Source organism: Carcharhinus amblyrhynchos, chromosome 11, assembly GCF_965287045.1.
Source record: "Carcharhinus amblyrhynchos chromosome 11, sCarAmb.v2.hapA, whole genome shotgun sequence".
NCBI classification, from domain to species: domain Eukaryota; kingdom Metazoa; phylum Chordata; class Chondrichthyes; order Carcharhiniformes; family Carcharhinidae; genus Carcharhinus; species Carcharhinus amblyrhynchos.
In genome coordinates this window covers 53,508,504-53,531,560 of record NC_137334.1, presented here as the reverse complement: position 1 = coordinate 53,531,560, position 23,057 = coordinate 53,508,504, and the positions used below count along the sequence as shown (strand labels likewise).

The window sequence follows — 23,057 nt, the reverse complement described above, 5'->3', positions numbered from 1 at the left end:
ATTAATCGAGGGATTGAGTTTAGGAGTCGGGAGGTAATGCTGCAACTTTATAGGACCCTTGTCAGGCCTCATCTGGAGTACTGTGCGCAGTTCTGGTCGCCTCACTATAGGAAAGACGTAGAAGCTATTGAAAGGGTACAGAGGAAATTTACAAGGATGTCGTCTGGACTGGGAGGCATGCCTTATGAAGTTAGGTTGAGGGAGCTGGGTCTCTTTTCCCTGGAGAGATGTAGGTTGAGAGGCGACCTGATAGAGGTTTATAAAATGTTGAGAGGAATGGATAGGGTGGATTCTCAGAGGCTATTTCCCCCGGTTGAAATGGTCGCTACGAGAGGACACAGATTTAAGGTGCGGGGAGGAAAGTACAGAAGTGATGTTAGGGGTAAGTTTTTCACTCAGAGGGTGGTGAGTGAGTGGAATTGGCTGCCGTCAGTGGTGGTGGAGGCGAACTCGCTGGGGTCTTTTAAAAGACTTCTGGATGAGTATATGGGGTTTTATGGGATTGGGGGTTATAGATAGGTGTTGATGTGATCGGTGCAACTCGTGGGCCGAAGGGCCTGTTTGTGCTGTAGTGTTCTATGTTCTATTCTATTCCATGATGTGGCATCAAAAGAGTGTTTCCAGATATAGTGCTGAACTTTGCTGACCTGACACTAGGCAAATTCACATTAGGCATCTGAAAATGAAAGCAAACGGGAAACCTTAAATTCGAATTTCAGACTCAGTTCCCACCCCCCATTTTGATTGATACCAGAATCATGACTTGTGCTCACCGGACACCCAAAGTGAGGTCAGGTTAGGCCTCTTAAATGCCTGTTCAATTGTGAATTCTCCAAAGCTGGACATAATCAGTGAGGTGGATACTTCATGAAGCCTGTGTAAAACTTGTCAGGTCAGTCAGTTCATGGGTTTTGAGAAAAGCCTGGAGTTGAAAACATTTTGACAGGGAAGTTTAAAAGTTTTTGCCAATTTCATGTACCATACTATAATCGCTGTATGATAATTTAAGTATGTTTATAATAGTGATTGATCATTTGGCTCTATCTTTAAAAGGACAGAGACCATTAAATTGATCAGCATTGCATACTTGTTCACATACAATAAGAAAATTTCATTCAAATGAATAAAGTGCTCTTCACAATCAACAATATTGGAAATCAGATTTGAATGTGTCATCGGGACACTGCCTTTTGGTTTTACATTGACTTAAAGTCCATACATCTGTTGAGTCTTTGGAATAGCTGAAAAAATGAGAAATTTATTTTACTGAAACTTTACCTATTAAGTTCTTTGAAAAAAAATTGAGGAGAAAGCTGGTCATCTGGTCAGGCAACTTCAAAGACTAATTGTACTGAGCTCTGGATGGTTTGTTTATTTGGTTGTGCAGTGAAATTTCATTATGAAAGTATGGCTGAGTTCCAAAATTCATTAATGGATTTAGCTCAACTGGTATTGTTAACATATGTGTGAGGAGGACTGAAAGCTTTGTTTGATTGATAGTGTTTTTTATGGATAGTAGGGTTGAACTATTTGAAGAGGTTTCTGAATGTTTATTTATTTCTTTTAAGTGGAGTTTAAATGGATTTTCTTTTAGTTCATGAGCATTTCAATGACTTCACAGTGTCATTATAGAGCTCATGAGTTCTGTCAACAGTAGAAATGGAAGGGGGAATGGGGAGTATGAGGGGTTATGGGAGGGATGGGAAGTATAGAGGGGGACAGATATGAGGGCGAACGGAGGGTGCATGGAGTGGGTGGTGAGGGCTTGGGAACCAAGTAGTCATCCACAGAACTGAGTCGCTGTCCCAGTGAATGGCGATGGGTCTGTCACATGCCAACCTTATGTGCCTCTGTTCCCATCCTGGGCCTGCAATGGCAGGCACTGGCTGTGACTTCAGCCTACCTCTGATTTCACAGGGTGAAAATAACATGTGCATGCGGGTTCATTCAGACTTTGGGAACGCAAAGTCAGGACATGGCCTGACTCACATATCCTAAGCCAGCGGTGAAAATCTGGCCTTTTCAGTCATTAAAATCAGTGCTTCCCAGTAAACCTATTATTAAATATGATGAAATGGGCAATTACTCACTGTATTAGCATCAATCCTGATCATTGTTTTATTAAAAGGTATAAATATTTGAAGATTTCTAGGTGAGGCACATGAATAACATCAATACTTTCTTCTTTGATAAGACCCGTAATGGGATGTGAGAACAAGTTACTTGCCAAAGCTTTGATCACAATATGAAGTATCTGAAGCCATTAGGTTATCAGGTTTTTGTAATGAGCAGCTGAATGGAAAATTAAAATAGATTGTATCATACCAAAACTACAACTTCCTGGGAGCATAATGAAAAGTACTTATCCACCAAAGATGTTGCCCATCAAGCACAAAACTCATTTATACATTTTCGAGTTACTTTATATCTACCATTTTGGCACACAAAGATAAAATTATTCTCTTTCCAAGCTGGAGGATAAACATTTTACTATGATCCATTATTCTATTTTGCATTAATCTCACTTGTTGAAATAGAAAAGATTTCACAATTATTTTAGTTATCAAAATTTACCCCAGATATAAAGATATGTTGTATTTGAATAATTTACTAATATAATGCAACAATCAAATTGCTATGAAGCACAATGTCCAAAGAAAAGACTTTGAGAAGGAGGTTACAGAATTTCATGCATCTGATAAGTTCAACAGGAGTAAAGCTCAAACAGCGCAAAAGGAAAGTCCTGCAGCACCAAGCTTTGAACCAGCAATGATAGCAGTCAGTAGAAATCTTGCTTTCTCATTTGGCCAATACTGGATTTGGTGAGCAAGACTCACAAGCCTCCTCCACTGCGGTGAACAGGAATGGGATCTCCTCTCAGCAGATTCTCTTCTGCACTTTTCATCAAGATAGCCAATCTGCTTCCAGACACTGAACCTTTTTGGATTGCACTCATCAACTAGAGAGAAAAGCAATTGAAGGAAACTTTAGAAAGAAATTTCCATTGATCATACAGTTTGTTAATACATCAATAGACGATTTATGCAATGTGGTTCTATGCACACATATTGAGGGCGATTCTCCCATCCCGACGTGCACGTTTTTTGGCACGTCAGGATGAGAGAATCACATGTCGGCCATTTTGCAGGATTCGCGTGTGCTTTCCCAATGTATGTGTTCCCGATGCACACACGTTTCCCATAGATGGAGAACAGGCACATTCGGGACCGTGCTGGAAACTGGCAAGAAGAGAGGTAAGTAATTTAAGTTTTTTGTGAACGGGGCCTAGGGGCAATCAGTAGACGTGGGTGGTCCCGCTGCCACTCTGAGGACAAGATTGGTCGGGGCTGGAGAGAGGCCAGCGATTGCGGCAGCTGGGGGATGGGGATGGTGTGGGTATCACCACCGCTGGGTGGAGGGGAGGCTGGGCATCGGAATGCTCTTTGTTCGGGGCTGGTCCGGGAATGCTTGTGGGGGCTGCAATCAGGCCTTGGGGTGGAAGGGGCTGGAGGGCAGCACTGCGGGGGTCCTGGGCTGACCAGCAAATGGGAGACTGACAGATCGGGGCCACTGCACATGCGAGAGTTCCAGAGCTATCAGACTCCAGCGTGAATAGGCCTCTCCCCCAGCCTTTAATGACATTCATGGTTGCGACCTCCACGTTGCACAGAGTGGAGCAATTCGAGTGTGAAGTTGGACTGAGAAAACAGTCTGGATTTTTCTTGCTAATTCTTTTGGGAGAATCACCCTCATTATTTCAGCAAGGATACAATATTTCAAATTATATTGTTAGCCCTGCCCAATCAGTTCATAAGAAATAGGAGCAGGAAGGGGCCAAATGGCCCCTCATGATTCCTCCACTATTCAATAAAATCATAGCTGATCTGATTTTGGCCTTAACTCCATTTTCTTGCCTGCACCCTAAACCCTCAACTTCCATGTAGATCAAAAAACTGGAACCCAGCCATGAATATGTTCAATGAAGCAGCCTCCATTCCTCTCAGCTTAAGAGTACCGTTTCATAAAAGAAATTCTTATTCATCTCTGCCTCAAATGAGACCTCTCATTTTAAACTATGCTCCTTGTTTCTACATTTCTTGAAGAGGAGAAACATCCCATTGGCATCTACTCTGTCAAAATCTCTCACAATGCTATATGTTTCAATAAAATCACTTCCGTCTTCGCCACTCCAATGAGTATTAACCAAACCCGCTCAGCCTTTCTTCATAAGCCAACCCATCATCTAAGGAACGAGCCTAATCACCCCCCTCTCAATTGTTTCCAATGCAATATCCTTTCTGAAGCAAGGAGACCAAAACTTTAGTACTTTACTCTAGGTACGGTCTTACCAATGCTCTCTACAGTTTTAAAAAGATCTTCCTTCTTTTATACTCCATCTTCCTTAGAATAAAGGGCAGAAAGGGTTTTTGCAATCATGAAACTGAACTCATGAAAGACCCAGGTCTTTCAGTAGCATAATGTAACAGAATATATTGCTCACTTACAACAGGGCAGCATGCCCTGTAACATAGAAACTATTGATGCTAGGGGCATTTTCACCTTGTCCAGCAGGCCTGTGATCTGCATCAGTGTATCAAGCAGGAGATTCACTCAGCCAGAATACCACTCAGATTATGAAGGTGAATATTATCTTTGTTTTTTCATTGTTGTATAAAGTTCTAGGTTCAAATTCACCAAAGATCCTTAGGCAGCACCTTCCAAACCTACGATCCCTTCCATCAAGAAGGACAAGTGCAACAGATACATGGGAACACCACCACTTACAAGTTCCTCTCCAACCCATTCACCATCCTAACTTGGAAATGTATTGCCATTCCTTTGCAGTTGCTGGGTCAAAATCCTGAAATTCCCTCCCTATTGGCATTGTGGGCCAGTCCACAGCACATGGACTGCAGCGATTCAAGAAGGCAGCTCACTACCATCTTCTCAAGGGAAACTAGGGATGGGCAATAAATGCTCATGTCCCACGAATGAGTTAAAAAACCAAACAGTGGTATTTGAAAGGAGTATTTTACTCCGATTAATGGCTGTGGACATGACTTTTGGAGTAATGCTTCTGTATCTCCCAAAAACTTGCTGAAATTAGATTTTTGAACTTTTTCACGGAGCAATTCTTCAACAACATTTGCTGTCCTACTGAACAAGTCTTCACTTTCAAAAGATGAGGCAAACTCTGTCAACTATGGATTTATACTGATGGGGTCCATTTCTTCCTGAAACCACAAATAATCTGTTGTTCTTCATCCAGCATAGTATTAAGTATTAGTTTGTTTAATGGTGCTGTACATAACCAATTTATACAAGTTATTCTCCCTCCTCAGACTAAAAGCTCTGAATCACCTAAAATGCTGGGAATATTGCTACATGGAAATGCCTGCCTCTCTGCATTATTAGGCATGGTTTGTCTTCAGTATTTTTCTCACTGCAACTAATTCATAGATTTCCACGATTTGTTCAGTTTCTCTGTTCTGAATACGGTTAGAGTACTTTTTGTACTATAGATATCTATGAAAATAACTACAATCATGGCACAGCACCCTTTATTTTGTTGCAAGACATTCAGTGAAACTGAACATCAACGATTACATCTCCATCAATCTTGAATAGGTACAAAGTAAAATATTCTAGCTTATTCTAGCTCTGTACTCCTGGTGTGGAATCCGTGATTTTGGGACCATTAAGATTAAATTAGTACTGGACTTGCAGAAATAATTAATGCCTAAGGTTTACACCGAGCATTAACAGTCCTCTGATTTTAACACATGGATATCATCATATGACTGTACACATCAATTTCTATTTACTGAAACTACAGTTTAATTATTACACTCTTACGATCTGTATAACTGTCCGGCAGAGGAAAGAAATTAAAGCAGTTTATTTACACATTTTGAGGCACTCACTGTCATTACATTGAAATAAACATTTATTAAACAATTGTCACGGCAGACAAAGAAGATAAAAAAAATCTCCAATCTGCTACCACAATGCAGTTATCTACAGCTCATCTCAGGAAGGACAATTACCATTTCCTTTGCCTTGATCTTGTTTGTTTAACTTGACACAGTGAGGAAAGACCTGACATTGACCAAAATCCCTAGCATTAATTTATCTCATGTTCTGCATTCATCACTGTCACCACAGAGGAAAGACCTGGCAGATATTTGAAATACCTACCCAGGACAAGATCTACAAAAACAAACTCTACTTTCAGAGGAAAAATAAACTCAAAATGCTCTCGGGGACAAAGTTAAATAAGCAGATCAAGAACCTCAATTTTATTTTACACACAAATTAAATTAATGCCAAAAGACTGAACAGTCCTCTTTATTCAAAGAGGGAATTTTAGTGGATAATCTAAACAATTTAAATGATTTCCAAATTACACCATCATTCTCTTTAAGGCTTATGAGAAAGATAGATACCCACCTGCAAGAACTCAATTAGTTCTACCTGCCCATTCTTGTTAATGTCAACTTCAAGTAAGATTTCATAAATAGTCTGTTCATCGACCTGATAACCAACACTCTAGATAGAAAACAAACAAAAAACAAATAGTTTTAAAATGCATTACAAGCTCACAAAAGCTACTTTGCAGTAAATATAAAGTTTTGTTGCAAGGGCCCCTCTGCCAATGTTAAATGTTTCCACTGTGGCTAAATATTTATTATGAGAGGTCTGTATTAACAGCTAGAAGTTTCACAAAATTTATGAACTAACTAAATAGGAAGCCAAATGCACAGCAGTTACAGTTGTGTTGAAACAAATGATAAAATATGTACTGCTTCCAGCCTCCTGTAAATAATCCTGCTTTTAAATGGTGAGATGCTTTTAAATGGTGAGATGGATTAAGTACATCTGTGGCAGTAAAGGATGATTTTACCTCTAACACACGCTGAACATCAATCATTGTAATAAAACCCTTCTGATCCTCATCAAATTTCTGAAACCTTTTTGTGTACCTGAAAAAGCAAGTATACCAAGTTGAAGCAATAAAGGATTTTTAAATCTAAGCAAATAGGGAAGTGCAGAGGAGGAAAGGAAAAAATAGAGAGAATGATGTTTTTACCTATCCACATCTGAAGGCGAAAGGTTTATTTCGGTGTTTGTTAGTTGATCAAATCGAGTCTTATAACCCATTTCTTGGTACAGAAACTGCTGAACAGCCTTTAATTCAGCCTAAATATATGCAATAAGAATCAAGTTCGGAGTGTTAGGAATTAAATATGTAGTGATAATAAGATTTAAATTACGGCAAAAAAGTTGTAAGTTATATTTATTACTTTACATTATTAACAATTGTAATTAAAGCAATCTACACTATGTAATTCAAGTGTCTGTTTAAAATCCATGGTACAATTTAATGGGGAGGGCAGGGCTGTTGTAAATTACAGAATTTTTATTTTCATACAAGATCATTCAATTCAAAGAAACAAAAATGAATCAGTAAATTCCCAATTGCTGCATTCCATTCTGAAATCCCACTCAGATCACCTGATTCAATGCATTAGACACACTTTGAATAAAATAAAAACTATTATTAAATTTTTATTGATATAAGGTATCTCGTTTATTTTCAAATCCATAATTCATTCAATAAAACCAAGTCTTCTTTGCAGCAAATACTAAGAAGGGCAGATGTTTGGTCTGTGCAGATGCATTTATTATATTCAGGCTCGCAGTAAATAATGAAGGAACAGTGCAAAGAAATCCTGCAAAGTGTCATCTAAAACTATCAATGTTTCATTCGGCTACAGAGAGTTATCTAGTGAAATAAAATTTAGTTAGAAATAAGTACAAAGCAGCTTACCTGCACTCGCTTCTCAGTCCAGTTCAATTCTGAGGCCATTATTTCCACAATGCGTGGAAGCGCCTCTTCAGCAGCCTGCACATTTACGAATGCGAGACGTGTACGGCGAGCGATGATGTCAATAGCTGTGCATGCATATTCTTTCACAGCATATCTCACCTATGTCAGATGCACAAATTTCTTTTTTACATTTCTGAGATATTAAAAACCAAAATGCTTATTTTCTCACAGCTTCATCTGTCAATCAACTGAAGACTGGTTGGGGTGGATGAGGTGCTACAATCCATTGGGTACAAACGAGGAATTAGTGTCAGGCTTGGAATTCAGCCACAGAAGAGAGGAGGATCGGAACACACAAGGACTTGAGGGTTGGGATGGCTTGGGGGGCGGGGGGGGGTGGTGAAGAGAGACAGAATGGGTAATTGAGGGTGACTTTGACCTGACATGCAGTAAGAGGCTATGAAAAGAACGGGACTGCAAGAAGAAAACAATTTAGGTGAAAAGGATGGCAGCCAAATTGAAGAATCCAGCATCGAACTAGATAGAGCCAGATCTTCATATCCTTGCAATTGTAAAACCTGTTTGGGGTCACATCTGGAAACTTGCCAAGAATAGAATTATTTTGTTGAAGTAGTTGGATAACTCTGTCACGGACTTGAACCTCCAATATAGGAGGATGTTTAGCAATTGCACCAAGAATAACAAAGGTACATTACAGACACAATGTCTTTACAGACATAAGAAACTGGGGAGGAAGACGACCACATGGCCCATACAAGCTGCTCCACCAACCAATAGGATCATGGCTGATCTTGGGCTTCACCTCCACTTTTCCAACTGCTCCTCATATTCCTTGATTCCCTTACAGACCAAATATCTATCTCAGCCTTAAATAAAAGCAAGGCGGAGCATTCATAACCCTCTGGGGTAGAGAATTTCAAAGATTTAAAAACCTTTGAGTGAATAGCCAGCAGTCTCTTGGTGGGGACAGGTAAAGAGACACCCGGAGTTGGGGGGGGTGTCATGATGCAAACGCTGAGGCGGGAGGGAGTGTGCACCAACCTTGCTGGGTGAGGGGCCTGATTGCAAAACAGGACTAGGATGGAAGTTTGCTGCCCTTTCCATCCAAGGCCCAAGCAAGCTAATCTGTCAGCACTGCTAGCAGTGCAGATACATGGATTTGGGCCTGTGTCTGTGGGAGTTTGCACATTCTCCCTGTGGTTGCGTGGGTTTCCTCCGGGCGCTCCGGTTTCCTCCCACACCCCAAAGATGTGCTCTTAGGCTGATTAGTTTTACCAAATTGACACTATTCTCCCCTGAATCTGGCTAAGTTAGGGGTTCCATTCGTAGACATGCAGGGTAGAATAGGTGTAGGGTGATGCGGCGGCGCGGGCTCGTTGGGCCGAAGGGCCTGTTTCCCGTGCTGGGTTGTTCTTTGTTCTTTGTCTGGCGCTGCCCCATTACTGACCTCCACCCACTGGCCTAGAAATTGCAGCTGGGTGGGAAGTTGTCATGAATTGGCACATACAGGCCTCAATTGAGGTAAGGGCAAGTAGGCCAGCCCTGTCCTTTCCTTAAAAATCACTGTCAGGTTGGGGGCAGGCAGATAAGTGACAGCAAGGACACCTGCAGAATTTTATGGGTCCCTCCAACTCAAATCTGCCGGGGTGGATTATAAAATTCCGGGGTAAGATTTGTTGGAGTGGTATCACTCGGGGTCTACAGAATCTTACACTATTGGGTATGCCCCTCTCTACCGAAAGTGTGCTCCAGATTGAAGAGCAGCACAAAAAGCTTCAAGATGCCATTATCTTGACAATTGGAATTTTTCGTGCCATGGATGAGAATTTTTCTAATTGTTCAGTCAAAGCTGAAGTTCAGAGAGAAACTAGGACTTCAAAACCTGTGAACTCAACCATGTTCCTGTTTGCCAAATAGTATCATTTTCTCTAAGCCTAACTGAACTGATATAAATGGCAAACTTTCTGCAGCACCATGTCAGTTATCGCAATATGCATTTTCTGCCAGCAGCCAATGCCACTTGAATCTAGAATGGGCATCATTCTAGTGCCTCTGATTAATGTCTCCAAATTCTGGTCCGCTAACTTCAGAGTATCTCATTGAGATTTTCAGCAGTTCATAATATCACATATTTTAATAATTGTAAAAGCTGTCAAGGATTATTTCAGTTGTTTTCATCAATAGCATTAGTCGAATAATAATGCCGTTTCATACCTCTGCTTCAATATATGGGAACTCAGCCACCAAACGCTTGCCAACTACAGGCCACTTCTTTCCAGTAACTTGAGCCAACTTGACAACCTGTAAAGCTTTGTCTCCATAAGTAGAACAAAGGTGGCGAGCAACCTAAAGAGCAACAGCATCAATAAAAATCTGTTAAATGCACAGCTATTATTTCTGTTAACTGCACTGTGTTCGTAAAATTTCTTCACATTCAGACCTCAAGCATGTAGGACATTCCACCTAAGGTACTATGGTTTAGGAGCTTCTTCCTTACTGAATTTTCAAATAGAATTCTAATAAGTATTAACATGCACACTTTTAAACCATCTATTTTGTACCATATATTTTTGGGAGTGTACTGGAGATTTATTTAATTGTATAGCCTTTTTTCTTTTTACGCAAGTAAAGCAAGTGGTAATTTAAAGAAGCCAACCTTTGCATGGCCTTCACATACCTCAACACAGTTGGGCTAGTTTTCCTGATCTTTGCTCCCAGGGTAGGAAGTCCCAAGAGCAAAAGCCAAAGACAAAAAAAGAAACAAGATACTAATTTTGCCAGATATCTGCCCCTTCGCTGGAGGTTAAATTGCTCTGGAGCTGCTGTGACTGGCAGGGTTGTATTCCCTACCAACTCTTTTTTAATGGTGGGGAACTCATGCCCAAGGAGAAGATTTTGGTGTAGTGAATCGTGCAGTTTAAAGCAAGAGGAAGAAAGATCTGTGTGTAAGACAGCATGTTACCTGAAGAAAGGTGATGAATGTGGAACTGAATCATCAACATATAAAGGGAGGAGGGTTGAATATGATCTGGAGAAGATCAATGATATGAAGAAGGAACACAGCCTTGAAGCACCTCAGAGTTAATGGGAAAAAAGTCTATGAGTGCGATGTCAACCAAAGCATAGTTCATACAATGAAAGATAATTATCTAGTCATGAATATAGCTTTCGTGATGGATAGAATTTGATGGCTACTTGGTTAAAAGTACTTTGTGCCAGAGACTAAGATAGCTAAAACAGGTGAATTATGAAATTATTCAAGAATTCCAAATTAAGATACTGCAGGAAAGCTTCAATATTACATAAAAATATGATACTTTCAAAATCAATAGTCCACTTCAAAAACAAAAGAAATGGAATCACATGTTTCACAGTTCAAAATGTGGCTCCTTTGTTTAGAACCAAATAAGTTTTGATCCATTAAACACGTGACATTGCTTACCTCAGCTCCTAGGCCATAAAATTGCACCAATGTAATGTAAAGAGTAGGGCTCCACGCATGGGATCCTTCTAGTTGAAGTCCAACTGTGTTGCACGGTTTTGCTGCATTCAGGTTACAAGCTTTGACCGCAGCATTTATTGTGTCTTCTGCCATTTTACGATAAGTGGTCCATTTACCACCTATTAAATATATTTTATACCTGTGAGCTCAATTTTAATCACAGACAACAAGATTAATACTTTTCTCACTATTCAGGCCTTCAGGCAATATCAGGTGGCATCCTTCACATTTCAAAAGCCTTTCTCTTAAGGTAATTAAAAACCTATCATGACTCCTTTTCTACTGCATTCTCTAATATTCATTCGACTTCTAGCCATTTCTCCTTTCTTCTCCATCTTTCTGATAAATCTCCAGGCCCATACTTCCAAAAAATTCAAAACTTACTAATTCATGGCACAGACCTCCCACTTTTCACTTTCATTTTTTTTCTCAGAGTGCACCTCTGTATGTATCTGTTGTTTTGTTTTCTAAGTTCCTCTAACTTAGTCTCCCACAGAACTAACAAAATCACTCTGTGCATATTTATCCTTTTTCTTAAACTGTCTCAAGATGAAGTATTTTGTTATGCCCGCACACCAGTATATAACTTGAGGAAAAGTGGACAGTGGACAGCACAGTGGCACCATGGCTAGCACTGCTGCCTCACAGCGCCAGGGACCCAGGTTCAATTCCGGCTTGGGTCACTGTCTGTGAGGCGCCTGTATGTTCTCCCTGTACCTACATAAGTTTCCTCCGGGTGTTCTGGTTTCCTCCCACAGTCTGAAAGACATGCTGGTTTGGTGCATTGGCCATGCTAAATTTTCCCTCAGTGTACCTGAACAGGCGCCGGAATGCTGCAATTAGGGGATTTTCACAGTAACTTCATCGCAGTGTTAATGTAAGCCTACTTGTGACACTAATAAATAAACTTGAAACTTTAAAAAAACTTTAAGATTCCATACACAGATAATTCTGCATTTGGATTCGTTGATCAGAAGTATTCCCCTATATCTGGCACTTTAAATATATTGCAATCTGTACAAGAATAAAAAAAAGTGTTTTGCCCATAATAAGGAATAAACTAAAATAAATAACATAAGAACATAAGAACATAAGAAATAGGAGCAGGAGTAGGCCATCTAGCCCTTCGAGCCTGCCCGCCATTCAATAAGATCATGGCTGATCTGTCATGGCTCAGTTCCACTTTCCCGCCCTCTCCCCATAACCCTTAATCCCCTCTCTTCTCAAAAACCCATCAACCCGCGTCTTAAAAATATTTAGCGAGGCAGCCTCCACCACTTCAACGGGCAGAGAATTCCAGAGATTCACCACCCTTTGAGTGAAGAAGTTCCTCCTCAACTCCGTTCTAAACCGCCCCCCCTTTATCTTGAGGCTGTGCCCCCTAGTCCTACTGTCTTTTTTGAGCGGGAAGAGTCTCTCCACCACTATCCTATCCATCCCATTCATCATCTTATACGTCTCAATGAGATCTCCCCTCATTCTTCTAAACTCTAACGAGTACAAGCCCAGTTTATTCAGCCTCTCCTCATAGCTCAACCCCCTCAACTCCGGTATCAGCCTAGTAAACCTCCTCTGCACTCCCTCCAAGGCCAAAATATCTTTGCGCAGGTGCAGCGCCCAAAACTGCACACAGTACTCCAGCTGCGGCCTCACCAATGCCCTATACAGCTGCAGCAAGACCTCCCTACTTTTATATTCAATCCCCCTCGATACGAAGGCCAGCATCCCATTCACCTTCCTGACCACCTGCTGCGCCTGCAAGCTGGGTTTTTGCGACTCATGCACAAGGACCCCGAGGTCCCTCTGCACCGTCGCCTGCTGCAGTTTTTCGCCACGTAAGTAACAGTCCTTCCTACCATTATTCCTACCAAAGTGGACCACCTCACACTTGCCAACATTAAATTCCATTTGCCATTTCCTGGCCCATTCGCCCAGCCTATCTAGGTCCTTCTGCAGACTCTCCACACCCTCTGCACAATTTGCCGTTCCCCCAATCTTGGTGTCATCAGCAAATTTCGACACCCTACACTCGGTTCCCTCCTCCAGATCATCTATATAAATGGTGAATAGCTGAGGCCCCAGCACCGACCCCTGGGGCACTCCACTAGTCACCATCCGCCAATCCGAATAGCACCCGTTGACCCCCACTCTCTGCCTCCTATTTGACAACCAATCCTCTATCCACGCTAACACCCTACCCCCAACTCCATGTCCCTCGACCTTCTGCAATAACCTCTTGTGAGGTACTTTGTCAAACGCCTTCTGAAAATCCAGAAAGACCACATCCACCGGCTCTCCTCTATCCACCGCCCTAGACACATCCTCATAGAACTCCAGTAAATTTGTCAGACACGACTTCCCTTTAATGAAACCGTGCTGCGTCTGCTCTATCAAGCAATTCCCTTCAAGATGCCTCGCAATTTCCTCCTTAATGACGGATTCTAACATTTTACCTACCACAGACGTTAAACTAACCGGCCTATAATTCCCCGCCTTTTGCCTGGCACCCTTCTTAAACAACGGCGTAACATTAGCCGTTTTCCAATCCTCCAACAGGGCAATGAAAGACCTATATACTATGTATTAGACATATTTAAGAAGAGGCTAGGTAAATACAGGGGGAGAAAGGAATAGTGAGATATGCTGTGTAGTTCAACAATGTTAATACAAACTGGTTTGAAGAATTCATATTTATTGACTTCAAAATAATACCTGCAATAGTCACCAGCCTGCTGTCAGTCACAGTCACAACATGATTGCGGGAAATCGAGTGGGTTGCCTTTGAATTGGGATCAGACACCAGTGGTCGGATGCCACTCCAGGCTGCAAGCACGTCTCCTCTTCTCACTATACATAGCAACAGATCATGACCAGAGGTTAACTGTATAATCTCCATATTGACAGCTATCAAGGTTGTTAGCATGTTGTGTATTCTTTATCTGAACCCCTTTGGGGCCGAATAAGTTTTGGTATTCAGATATTTTCTGTTTTCCGATCTACCGTATACACAGTAAGCCTAAGATCGCCGTACAGTACAACAGCCCAAACCTAGGCTACCTATGGTCTAGAAATATTAGGTTGTTTTTCCATTTGCAAACTTTCACAAACCCTATTTCTTACCTGTTAACACTTATTACACCTGTGATATAATATTACATGGCAGTTAATTTGTATGTTAATAAAGTAAACTCAGCTGGGGTTACAGACTTCTCATGCAAAAGACTGGTGAAGTTCGTGTTGGCTCACATTGGGGTCCATTGAGAAAATGTTTGGTTTTCGGATATAAAGATAAAGGGTATTCCATTACAGTAAGATAGCTGCTAGAATATTCAAATAAGATAGATTAATTCAGTATCTGGTAGTATTCCAGAGCATTGAATAAAAAATGTTTTTAAATTGTTTGATTTCAAAGTTGTAGAGAATCCTATGCAGTTCAGGGTCAATTGGTCAGAGTCACTTCTATTTAAGATACAGGTTTGTGCTATTAAGCATTTTATGCTGGGGAATAAATTATTTTGATGACCATCATCAACCACTGAGGACTTAAGAAACCACAATGTATTACTGTAACATCAGCCAAGGTGCATGAATATTAGAATACATGAACACTTTCAAATCAGGAAACTAGATCACCCTCGAGGTGACAAAAGCTCTCAACTTGTGAAACTGAGTTCAATAAATCTGGTAATTTGAATTAAACTTTGGGGAAACCAAGACCACCCTCTCTACTGCTCTTCTAGCTGCTCAGATTCCCACCTTTCACCCTTGATAGAACTCACCCAAAACTCTGCTACCCATTTGCTAATCTATACCAAGTTCCAATCACCCCTCACTTCAGTCTTTATTGGACTACATTATTTCCTGGTCCAGGAACATCTTTGATTTGAAAACTGTCATCCCGGAGTTCAAACCACCCCATGGCCTTTTCTCCACCCCCTCTCTGTCACCTCCCCCAACCTTGAATAACTCTGCCTTTCACCAAAGCTGGCTCACACGCATTCCCCATTTCTTTCATTCTACCTTTGATGCCGATGACTTCAGCCATCCAGGCCTTAAACCTCTAGAATTCCCTTTCTAAACTACTCTACTGGTCACTCCTTCACTTCTTTAAGCCCCTACTTAAAACCCCTAACTACCTGACCAAGCTTTTAGTCATCCATCCTCATGTCTCCTACTTTGGCTTGGTGTTAATTTTTCTCTGATTATAATCTGAACTGCAGTGGGTCAAGTTTCCTTTGTGGAAAACTGTTGGGCTATTCCAAAATTCACCCCAGATCATAAAGGTCCTTAATAGCAGGAATGTACAAACCTTACTTGAGCTAGCTGACCTCTGACTCCACTCTCACACTAAACAGTTGACTCTTATTCCCCCATACAAATTGAGATAGACAGAAAATAGCTCCCACATTTCATGGACAATCTTTTTTAAAAAGATAAATTTGTTTGATGGCCAATATACCTCACAGGGGCTCATTCAGTTTGACAGCTGCAAGGTAGAAACATTGGCCGAACTCTACCATCTTGCCCACCACAGAACTGGCACGGGTGAGGGTCCGACAACGGAAATCTCGGTTGACCCAGTGAGGCTGTAAAATCCCGCCCATTCTGTTATACAGAGTTACTGGATCTCCCAGGGCAAGAGTACAGTAGGTGGCATTGATGTTGTTTTGTAAGCTCCTAAATTCAATCCCTTCAACTTCCTGGAAAGAAAGGGTTTCTACTTGCTGAATGTATAGATTCTGGGTGAGAACCTGCATGTTAATGTGCAATCTGCTGGAAGTTATCAGAATACATTCAATTTTTCAGAATATGGCCTCCTCTGAGCTTCTTGAGAAAGGAAGTCATGCCACTGGATGGCCTGTGGATGATGACACCGACCATTGTCTCTCATGCAGAAAAACATATGCTGCTGAATATTGATGGGTTGCACCCTTTTTTTAACATTATGTGGGCCGTAAATGTTTAAAAGGCGTCTGCAACACATGCATGCATACTTCTGCTTTGCATTGTGCAGGAGAGCAGATTAGCATGCGTGCAGTAAATGACCATCGGAAGTAAAGCGTAACCAGAACATGAGGCCAATCAGTGTGTGATGCTGCTCTGATGTCACCGCTGCCAGCTAATCTCAACTCAGTGTAACTAAATCTACATTCATTAAAAAATGAAATACAATTCATTCTACCTGACCAGAGAACAGAAGATGGGGCATACTTTTCTGCTGCGTGGACCACTCTGAGAGCGGCTGTCAAGACTCCTGATGATCTGCCACATGCAAACAAGCATGATGAGGGGAGCAGTATCAAACCTATACAGTCACTTTATGGTTGAATAATACATAAGCAATTAATCTGGCTTTTTTTCATTCATTCATGGGAAGTGGGCTCAGCCAGCATTCATTGCCTATTCTTAATTGTCCTTGAAAAGGTGGTGGTGAGCTGCCTTCTTGAACTGCTGCAGTCCACATGGTGTAGATGCTTCCATAGCGCTGTTTAGGAGGGAATTCATAGGACTTTGACCCAGTGACAGTGAAGGAACAGTGAAATACTTCCAAGTCAGGATGGTGAGTGGCTCGGAAGAGAACTTCCAGGTGTTCCCAAATAGCTGCTGCCTTTGTCCTTCTAGATGGTAATGGCATGGCTGCGATACCAGTAACTCAACCTCAATTTCCCATTCATCAACAGTTTCACAACTTACTTTCCTTGTGTCACTGACCATCTCACTGTTTGCTTGGTCACATTGCAAAGACTGAAGGCAACACAGAATAAACATTCCAAATGAGGTTTTGTCAATCAAAAAAGGGGGGGGCGTAGCTATGCTGATTAAGGATAGCATCACGGTGGTAGCAAGGGATGATATTGGAGCCAAGGAGCAGAGGGTGGAATCGTTGTGAGTGGAGATTAGGAACAGCAAAGGGAGGAAGACGCTGGTGGGTGTCGTCTATAGGCCCCCGAATAATGATCTGGAGATGGGAAGGGCTGTTAACGCGCAAATAAGTGCGGCGTGCAAGAATGAGACGGCCGTAGTTATGGGGGATTTCAATCTGCATATTGATTGGTCGACCCATGTTGGACGTGGGGGGCTCGAGGAAGAGTTCTTGGAATGCTGCCGGGATAGTTTCCTCGAACAGTGTGTGTTGGAGCCGACGAGGGAGCGAGCTATCTTGGATCTGGTGCTATGTAATGAGGCGGGTAGAATTAGGGACCTTGTGGTGAAGGATCCTCTTGGGGAGAGTGATCATTGTATGGTGGAGTTTCTGGTGCAGATGGAGGAGGAGAAAGTGGGTTCCCGGACACGCGTCCTTTGTTTGAATAGAGGGAAATACGGTAGGATGAGAGAAGAATTGGCGAATGTGGACTGGGAGAGCGCGTTGGAGGGAGGGTCTGTTAAGGAGCAGTGGAGGATCTTTAAGGAGATCTTTCTTGGTGCTCAACGGAAATTTATTCCGATGGTCAAAAAGGATAGTAGGAGGAGAGGTAATAAGCCGTGGATAACAAAGGAGGTGAAGGAAAGTGTTAAACTAAAAGCGGAGGAATTTAGAGTAGCTAAGAGTAGTGGGCGAGAAGAGGATTGGGAGAGGTTTAAATGTCAACAAAGATTGACAAAGAAGTTGATAAGGAAGGGTAGGAGGAAACTATGAAGCTGGGCTAGCGCTTAATATAAAAAAGGATAGCAAGAGTTTTTATAAATATATAAAAAGGAAGAGGCTGGCTAGGGTGAATGTTGGTCCTTTAGAGGATGAGAAAGGGGACCTAGTGGTAGGGGATGGGGATATGGCTAAGGTATTGAATAACTTTTTTGTTTCTGTCTTCACGGAGGAGGACGTGAATAATTTGCCGGGTGTTAGCGATAGAAAGGTGGTAGGACTGGAGGGTCTTAATGACATTACTGTTACTAGAAAGGCGGTGCTCGACAGACTGGAGGGGCTGATTGTGGACAAGTCCCCAGGACCGGATGGAATGCATCCGAGGGTTCTGAAAGAAATGGCGGAGGTGATAGTGGATGCCTTGGTGGTTATTTTCCAAACGTCGCTGGATTCCGGGGAAGTGCCGGATGATTGGAAAACGGCTAATGTTACGCCGTTGTTTAAGAAGGGTGCCAGGCAAAAGGCGGGGAATTATAGGCCGGTTAGTTTAACATCTGTGGTAGGTAAAATGTTAGAATCTGTCATCAAGGAGGAAATTGCGAGGCATCTTGAAGGGAATTGCTTGATAGAGCAGACGCAGCACGGTTTCATTAAAGGGAAGTCGTGTCTGACAAATTTACTGGAGTTCTATGAGGATGTGTCTAGGGCAGTGGATAGAGGAGAGCCGGTGGATGTGGTCTTTCTAGATTTTCAGAAAGCGTTTGACAAAGTGCCTCACAAGAGGTTATTGCAGAAGGTCGAGGGACATGGAGTTGGGGGTAAGGTGTTAGCGTGGATAGAAGATTGGTTGTCAAATAGGAGGCAGAGAGTGGGGGTCAACGGGTGCTATTCGGATTGGCGGATGGTGACTAGTGGAGTGCCCCAGGGGTCGGTGCTGGGGCCTCAGCTTTTTACCATTTATATAGATGATCTGGAGGAGGGAACCGAGTGTAGAGTGTCGAAATTTGCTGATGACACCAAGATTGGGGGAACGGCAAATTGTGCGGAGGGTGTGGAGAGTCTGCAGAAGGATCTAGATAGGCTGGGCGAATGGGCCAGGAAATGGCAAATGGAATTTAATGTTGGCAAGTGTGAGGTAGTCCACTTTGGTAGGAAGAATGGTAGGAAGGACTATTACTTACGAGGCGAAAAACTGCAGCAGGCGACGGTGCAGAGGGACCTCGGGGTCCTTGTGCATGAGTCGCAAAAACCCAGCTTGCAGGTGCAGCAGGTGGTCAGGAAGGCGAATGGGATGCTGGCCTTCATAGCGAAGGGGATTGAATATAAAAGTAGGGAGGTCTTGCTGCAGCTGTATAGGGCATTGGTGAGGCCGCAACTGGAGTACTGTGTGCATTTTTGGGCGCCGCACCTGCGCAAAGATATTTTGGCCTTGGAGGGAGTGCAGAGGAGGTTTACTCGGCTGATACCGGAGTTGAGGGGGTTGAGCTATGAGGAGAGGCTGAATAAACTGGGCTTGTACTCGTTAGAGTTTAGAAGAATGAGAGGAGATCTCATTGAGACGTATAAGATGATGAATGGGATGGATAGGATAGAGGTGGAAAGACTCTTCCCGCTCAAAAAAGACAATAGGACTAGGGGGCACAGCCTCAAGATAAAAGGGGGGCGGTTTAGAACAGAGTTGAGGAGGAACTTCTTCACTCAAAGGGTGGTGAATCTCTGGAATTCTCTGCCCGTTGAAGTGGTGGAGGCTGCCTCGCTAAATATTTTTAAGACACGGGTTGATGAGTTTTTGATAGGAGAGGGGATTAAGGGTTATGGGGAGAGGGCGGGAAAGTGGAACTGAGCAGCGACAGATCAGCCATGATCTTATTGAATGGCGGGGCAGGCTCGAAGGGCTGGATGGCCTACTCCTGCTCCTATTTCTTATGTTCTTATGTTCTTAATTTGAGCTCTATGCTTAGCAGTATTAACTAATCACACTTGTGCATTTACCTAGTGCCTATGTTGTGTCCCTTTCCCACCTAGACGCACCTTGAGCTGTTACCCCAGAAGCATAGCTGGTGAAAAGCTGCTAACTTTCAGCAGAGAAAACCGCAAATGCCTTGGATGACAATGTCAAGGAACTCTCAGCATAGAAGACCCAGCTTTGGACTGCACCACCTTGGCAATCTCTCGTGATCTGCTGCTGGCCCACTCTGGCCTTTGGGATTTAGTCAATTGTGGTGCTAATCAGCCACCCTTGGTGATAAATATTAAAGTCCTTTGGTGCCCCTGCTCCAAACAGTGATTCCTCAAAGTGGTGTTCAACAAGGAGTTCATCAGCTGAGGGCCAGGCCAGGAGGTGGCAATAAGTAGGTTTCTTTGCCCGTTTTTGACCTGCTGCCAAGAGACTTTGCACTTTTCACTGGCAATGTTAAGGACTCCCAACTGCATACCATGGTGCTGTCACCTCTGGTGGGTCTGTCCTGTCAATGGGCAGGATATAACCAGGGATAATAACATAGGAGTCTGTGTCACTGAGTAAAATTTTCTGGCCTCCCCTCAGCACTTTTCTTGGCTGTGGGAGGCTGCATGCCATTGGCCGGTGGCGAGATCCTCTGGTCCCATCACTGTCAATGGGAATTCCCCATGAAACCACCCGACACCTCCGGAAAACCCATGGCAGGGGGTGCACTGCCAGCAGGACAACAGAATGCTGCCGACGTGAACGGCCGGAGAATTCCGGCCACCGGCTGCAAGGTATGATTCAGTAAGTGTGACTATGTTAGGCTGTTGCTTGACTAGTCTATGAGACAGTTCTCCAATTTTGGCACAAGCCCCCAGGTATTAGTGGGGACGACTTTGCAGGATCAACTGGGCAGGGTGTGCCTTTGTCATTTCCGATTGACAAAACATGCTGAAATGAAGCTGCAAGTCTGTTATTTGCTACTTTTGGGAGAGATAGCAGCCTCAAGCAGATTGTCTGCAGCTGCCACTATTCAACTGTGCATGGATTTCTCTACTGCGAATGAGCCTGCTAGGCTAGTAGCAAAAATCAGATACTGACCCCCATATGAGAGAGAGAGAACAAGACAGCAGCCTGCATCTTGTTCCAAAATTTAGAAGCTAGTATCTACTCATCAAAGCTGCAGTCTGTATTTGTGCAGGAGGCAATAACCGATCCCAAGCTTCTTCAACACATTGCCACAAATGAGAGCTACAAGCTAATGTTCATTGCTGTTATTGTCACTTGTCCTTGGAGATCAAAATAAGACGATCTATGAGATCCAAGTCCCACCACTCACAGGTTTTCTCCATGATCTTTGGCTGGGAAGGTAGCACATGGTCCCTCATATTCCTCCAGCTCTTCAGTATCAATGGATCACTCAGGGCCCGATTTTACCATCAAACTATGCCCGTTTTTGGGCGGGAAAACTTGGTAAAGTCGGACATGAGGCAAGTAGCATGATCCGTGCCCATCTCCATACTGGTTCCCCCTTTACCAGGGCTCAAAAATGGCCACAATTGGGACCGTAGCCGAAACGGATGCGACAGTCATTTAAATGCATTTGCACGCCACTCACCATTGCTTCTTCATTAATGTTCTCCAGCTCCCCCCAGGTGGCAGTGAAAAAGCAAAAAAATGCCAGGAGTGGCAAAAGGGGAGTGGGGGAATAGCACAGTAACAAAACAACAGAGAAATATTGAGTAAGTGTTTGGTCCCAAACGGACTTAACCCTAACTTCTCCATCCTATTTATCCTCTTCCTACCCTTCATCAACCTTATTGTAAACAACAAAGAATTTCTTCACTCCCTATTCCTCCTCCTCATCGGACTTGTTTTGTTATAAGTAGACCTGTAGCAAAGGAAGGTACAAGCTAAGGATGAAATCACTGCCAAAGGGTCAAAGTCACTGAAAGATCTGGGTGCTTGTCACTGTTTGTTAACTCACGTGGATGGCAATCACACAGCTGTATGGAGAAGTGGGTGCTGATTGATTGCCAAGTAGACTCTAATTGGTGGGGATGTTGCCATCAAATACACTGGGGAACAGTTCATTAGCAAGCTTTTGTTTGAATTCAACCATGACAAGTTGATTCTGATTGATCAAGGCCAGGCCAGGGGGAATGAACCAGGGATCGGCTATCCCCAAAACCAAAAACTTTCGTTCAGATTAAAAGGTTGCAACACATAAACATATTCTTTTTCTTTGCAAAGGATAGGCCCTGTATGTGAATCTATAGGCAGGATTTTCTGGCCACTCCCACCAGCGGAAGGTAGGGTGAGGGGGTGGAAAATCCCACCCAATCCGTGTGTGTGTGTGTGTGTGTGTGTGTGTGTGTGTGTGTAAATATTCGTGTGCAGATTCACACAGTTTAACCAACTCTCAAAGGAGTTTTTCATGGTATTCGCCAACACCATAAAGAGATTTCAGTCATTTTCTCTAGTCTCAGTACCATAGAAAACACAGTAAAAAGTCTGACAACACCAGGTTTTAAAAGTGTTGTCAGACTTTTTACTGTGTTTACGCCAGTCCAACGCCAGCATACCCACAACATGACTACCATAGAAAAGCCAGGCAACGTGCCTTAAAGTCTATCATCCCGTGGCTCTGACATACATCATTATGAAGTGCTTTGAAAGGTTAGTCATGGCACAAATCAATTCTGGCCTCCCAGATTGCCTGCATCCCCTACAGTTCACCTATTGCCGCAAAAAGTCCACAGCAGTTGCCATCTCCCTGGCCCTGCACTCAACCCTGGAACACCTAGATAACAAAGACACCTACGTTAAACTCCTGTTTATGGACTACAACTCAGATTTCAAAACCGTTATTCCTATGAAACCCAGCTCCAAATTCCATGGCGAGAAACTCGGCTTCTGCCTCGACGACTGGATCCTGAACTTCTTAACTCACAGACCACAGTTACTAAGGATTGGCAATAACACCTCCTCCACGATCACCCTCAACCCCGATGCACCACAAGGCTGTGTTCTCAGCCCCTTACTATACTCCTTATACACTTATGACCACGTGACCAAATTCCCCTCCAACCCAATTTTCAAGTTTGCTGATTACACCACCATCGTGGGTCGGATCTCAAACAATGACGAGACGGAGTACAGGAATGAGAAAGAG

General features: G+C 42.9%; 1 protein-coding gene across 1 annotated transcript in view; it reads right to left on the bottom strand.

The window, feature by feature from the left end:
• Positions 1-522: 522 nt before the first annotated feature.
• Positions 523-23,057, bottom strand: part of gpd2 (glycerol-3-phosphate dehydrogenase 2 (mitochondrial)) — a 162,786-nt gene continuing 140,251 nt past the window's right edge. The window contains exons 10-17 of the mRNA XM_080199098.1: positions 14,067-14,201; positions 11,295-11,473; positions 10,067-10,198; positions 7,832-7,990; positions 7,091-7,200; positions 6,905-6,983; positions 6,451-6,549; positions 523-2,959 (exon numbers count right to left, since the gene is read on the bottom strand). Of these exons, the coding sequence (XP_080055224.1) occupies positions 2,834-2,959; positions 6,451-6,549; positions 6,905-6,983; positions 7,091-7,200; positions 7,832-7,990; positions 10,067-10,198; positions 11,295-11,473; positions 14,067-14,201 (1,019 nt within the window). The 3' untranslated portion in view covers positions 523-2,833. The remainder of the gene's footprint in view (positions 2,960-6,450; positions 6,550-6,904; positions 6,984-7,090; positions 7,201-7,831; positions 7,991-10,066; positions 10,199-11,294; positions 11,474-14,066; positions 14,202-23,057) is intronic.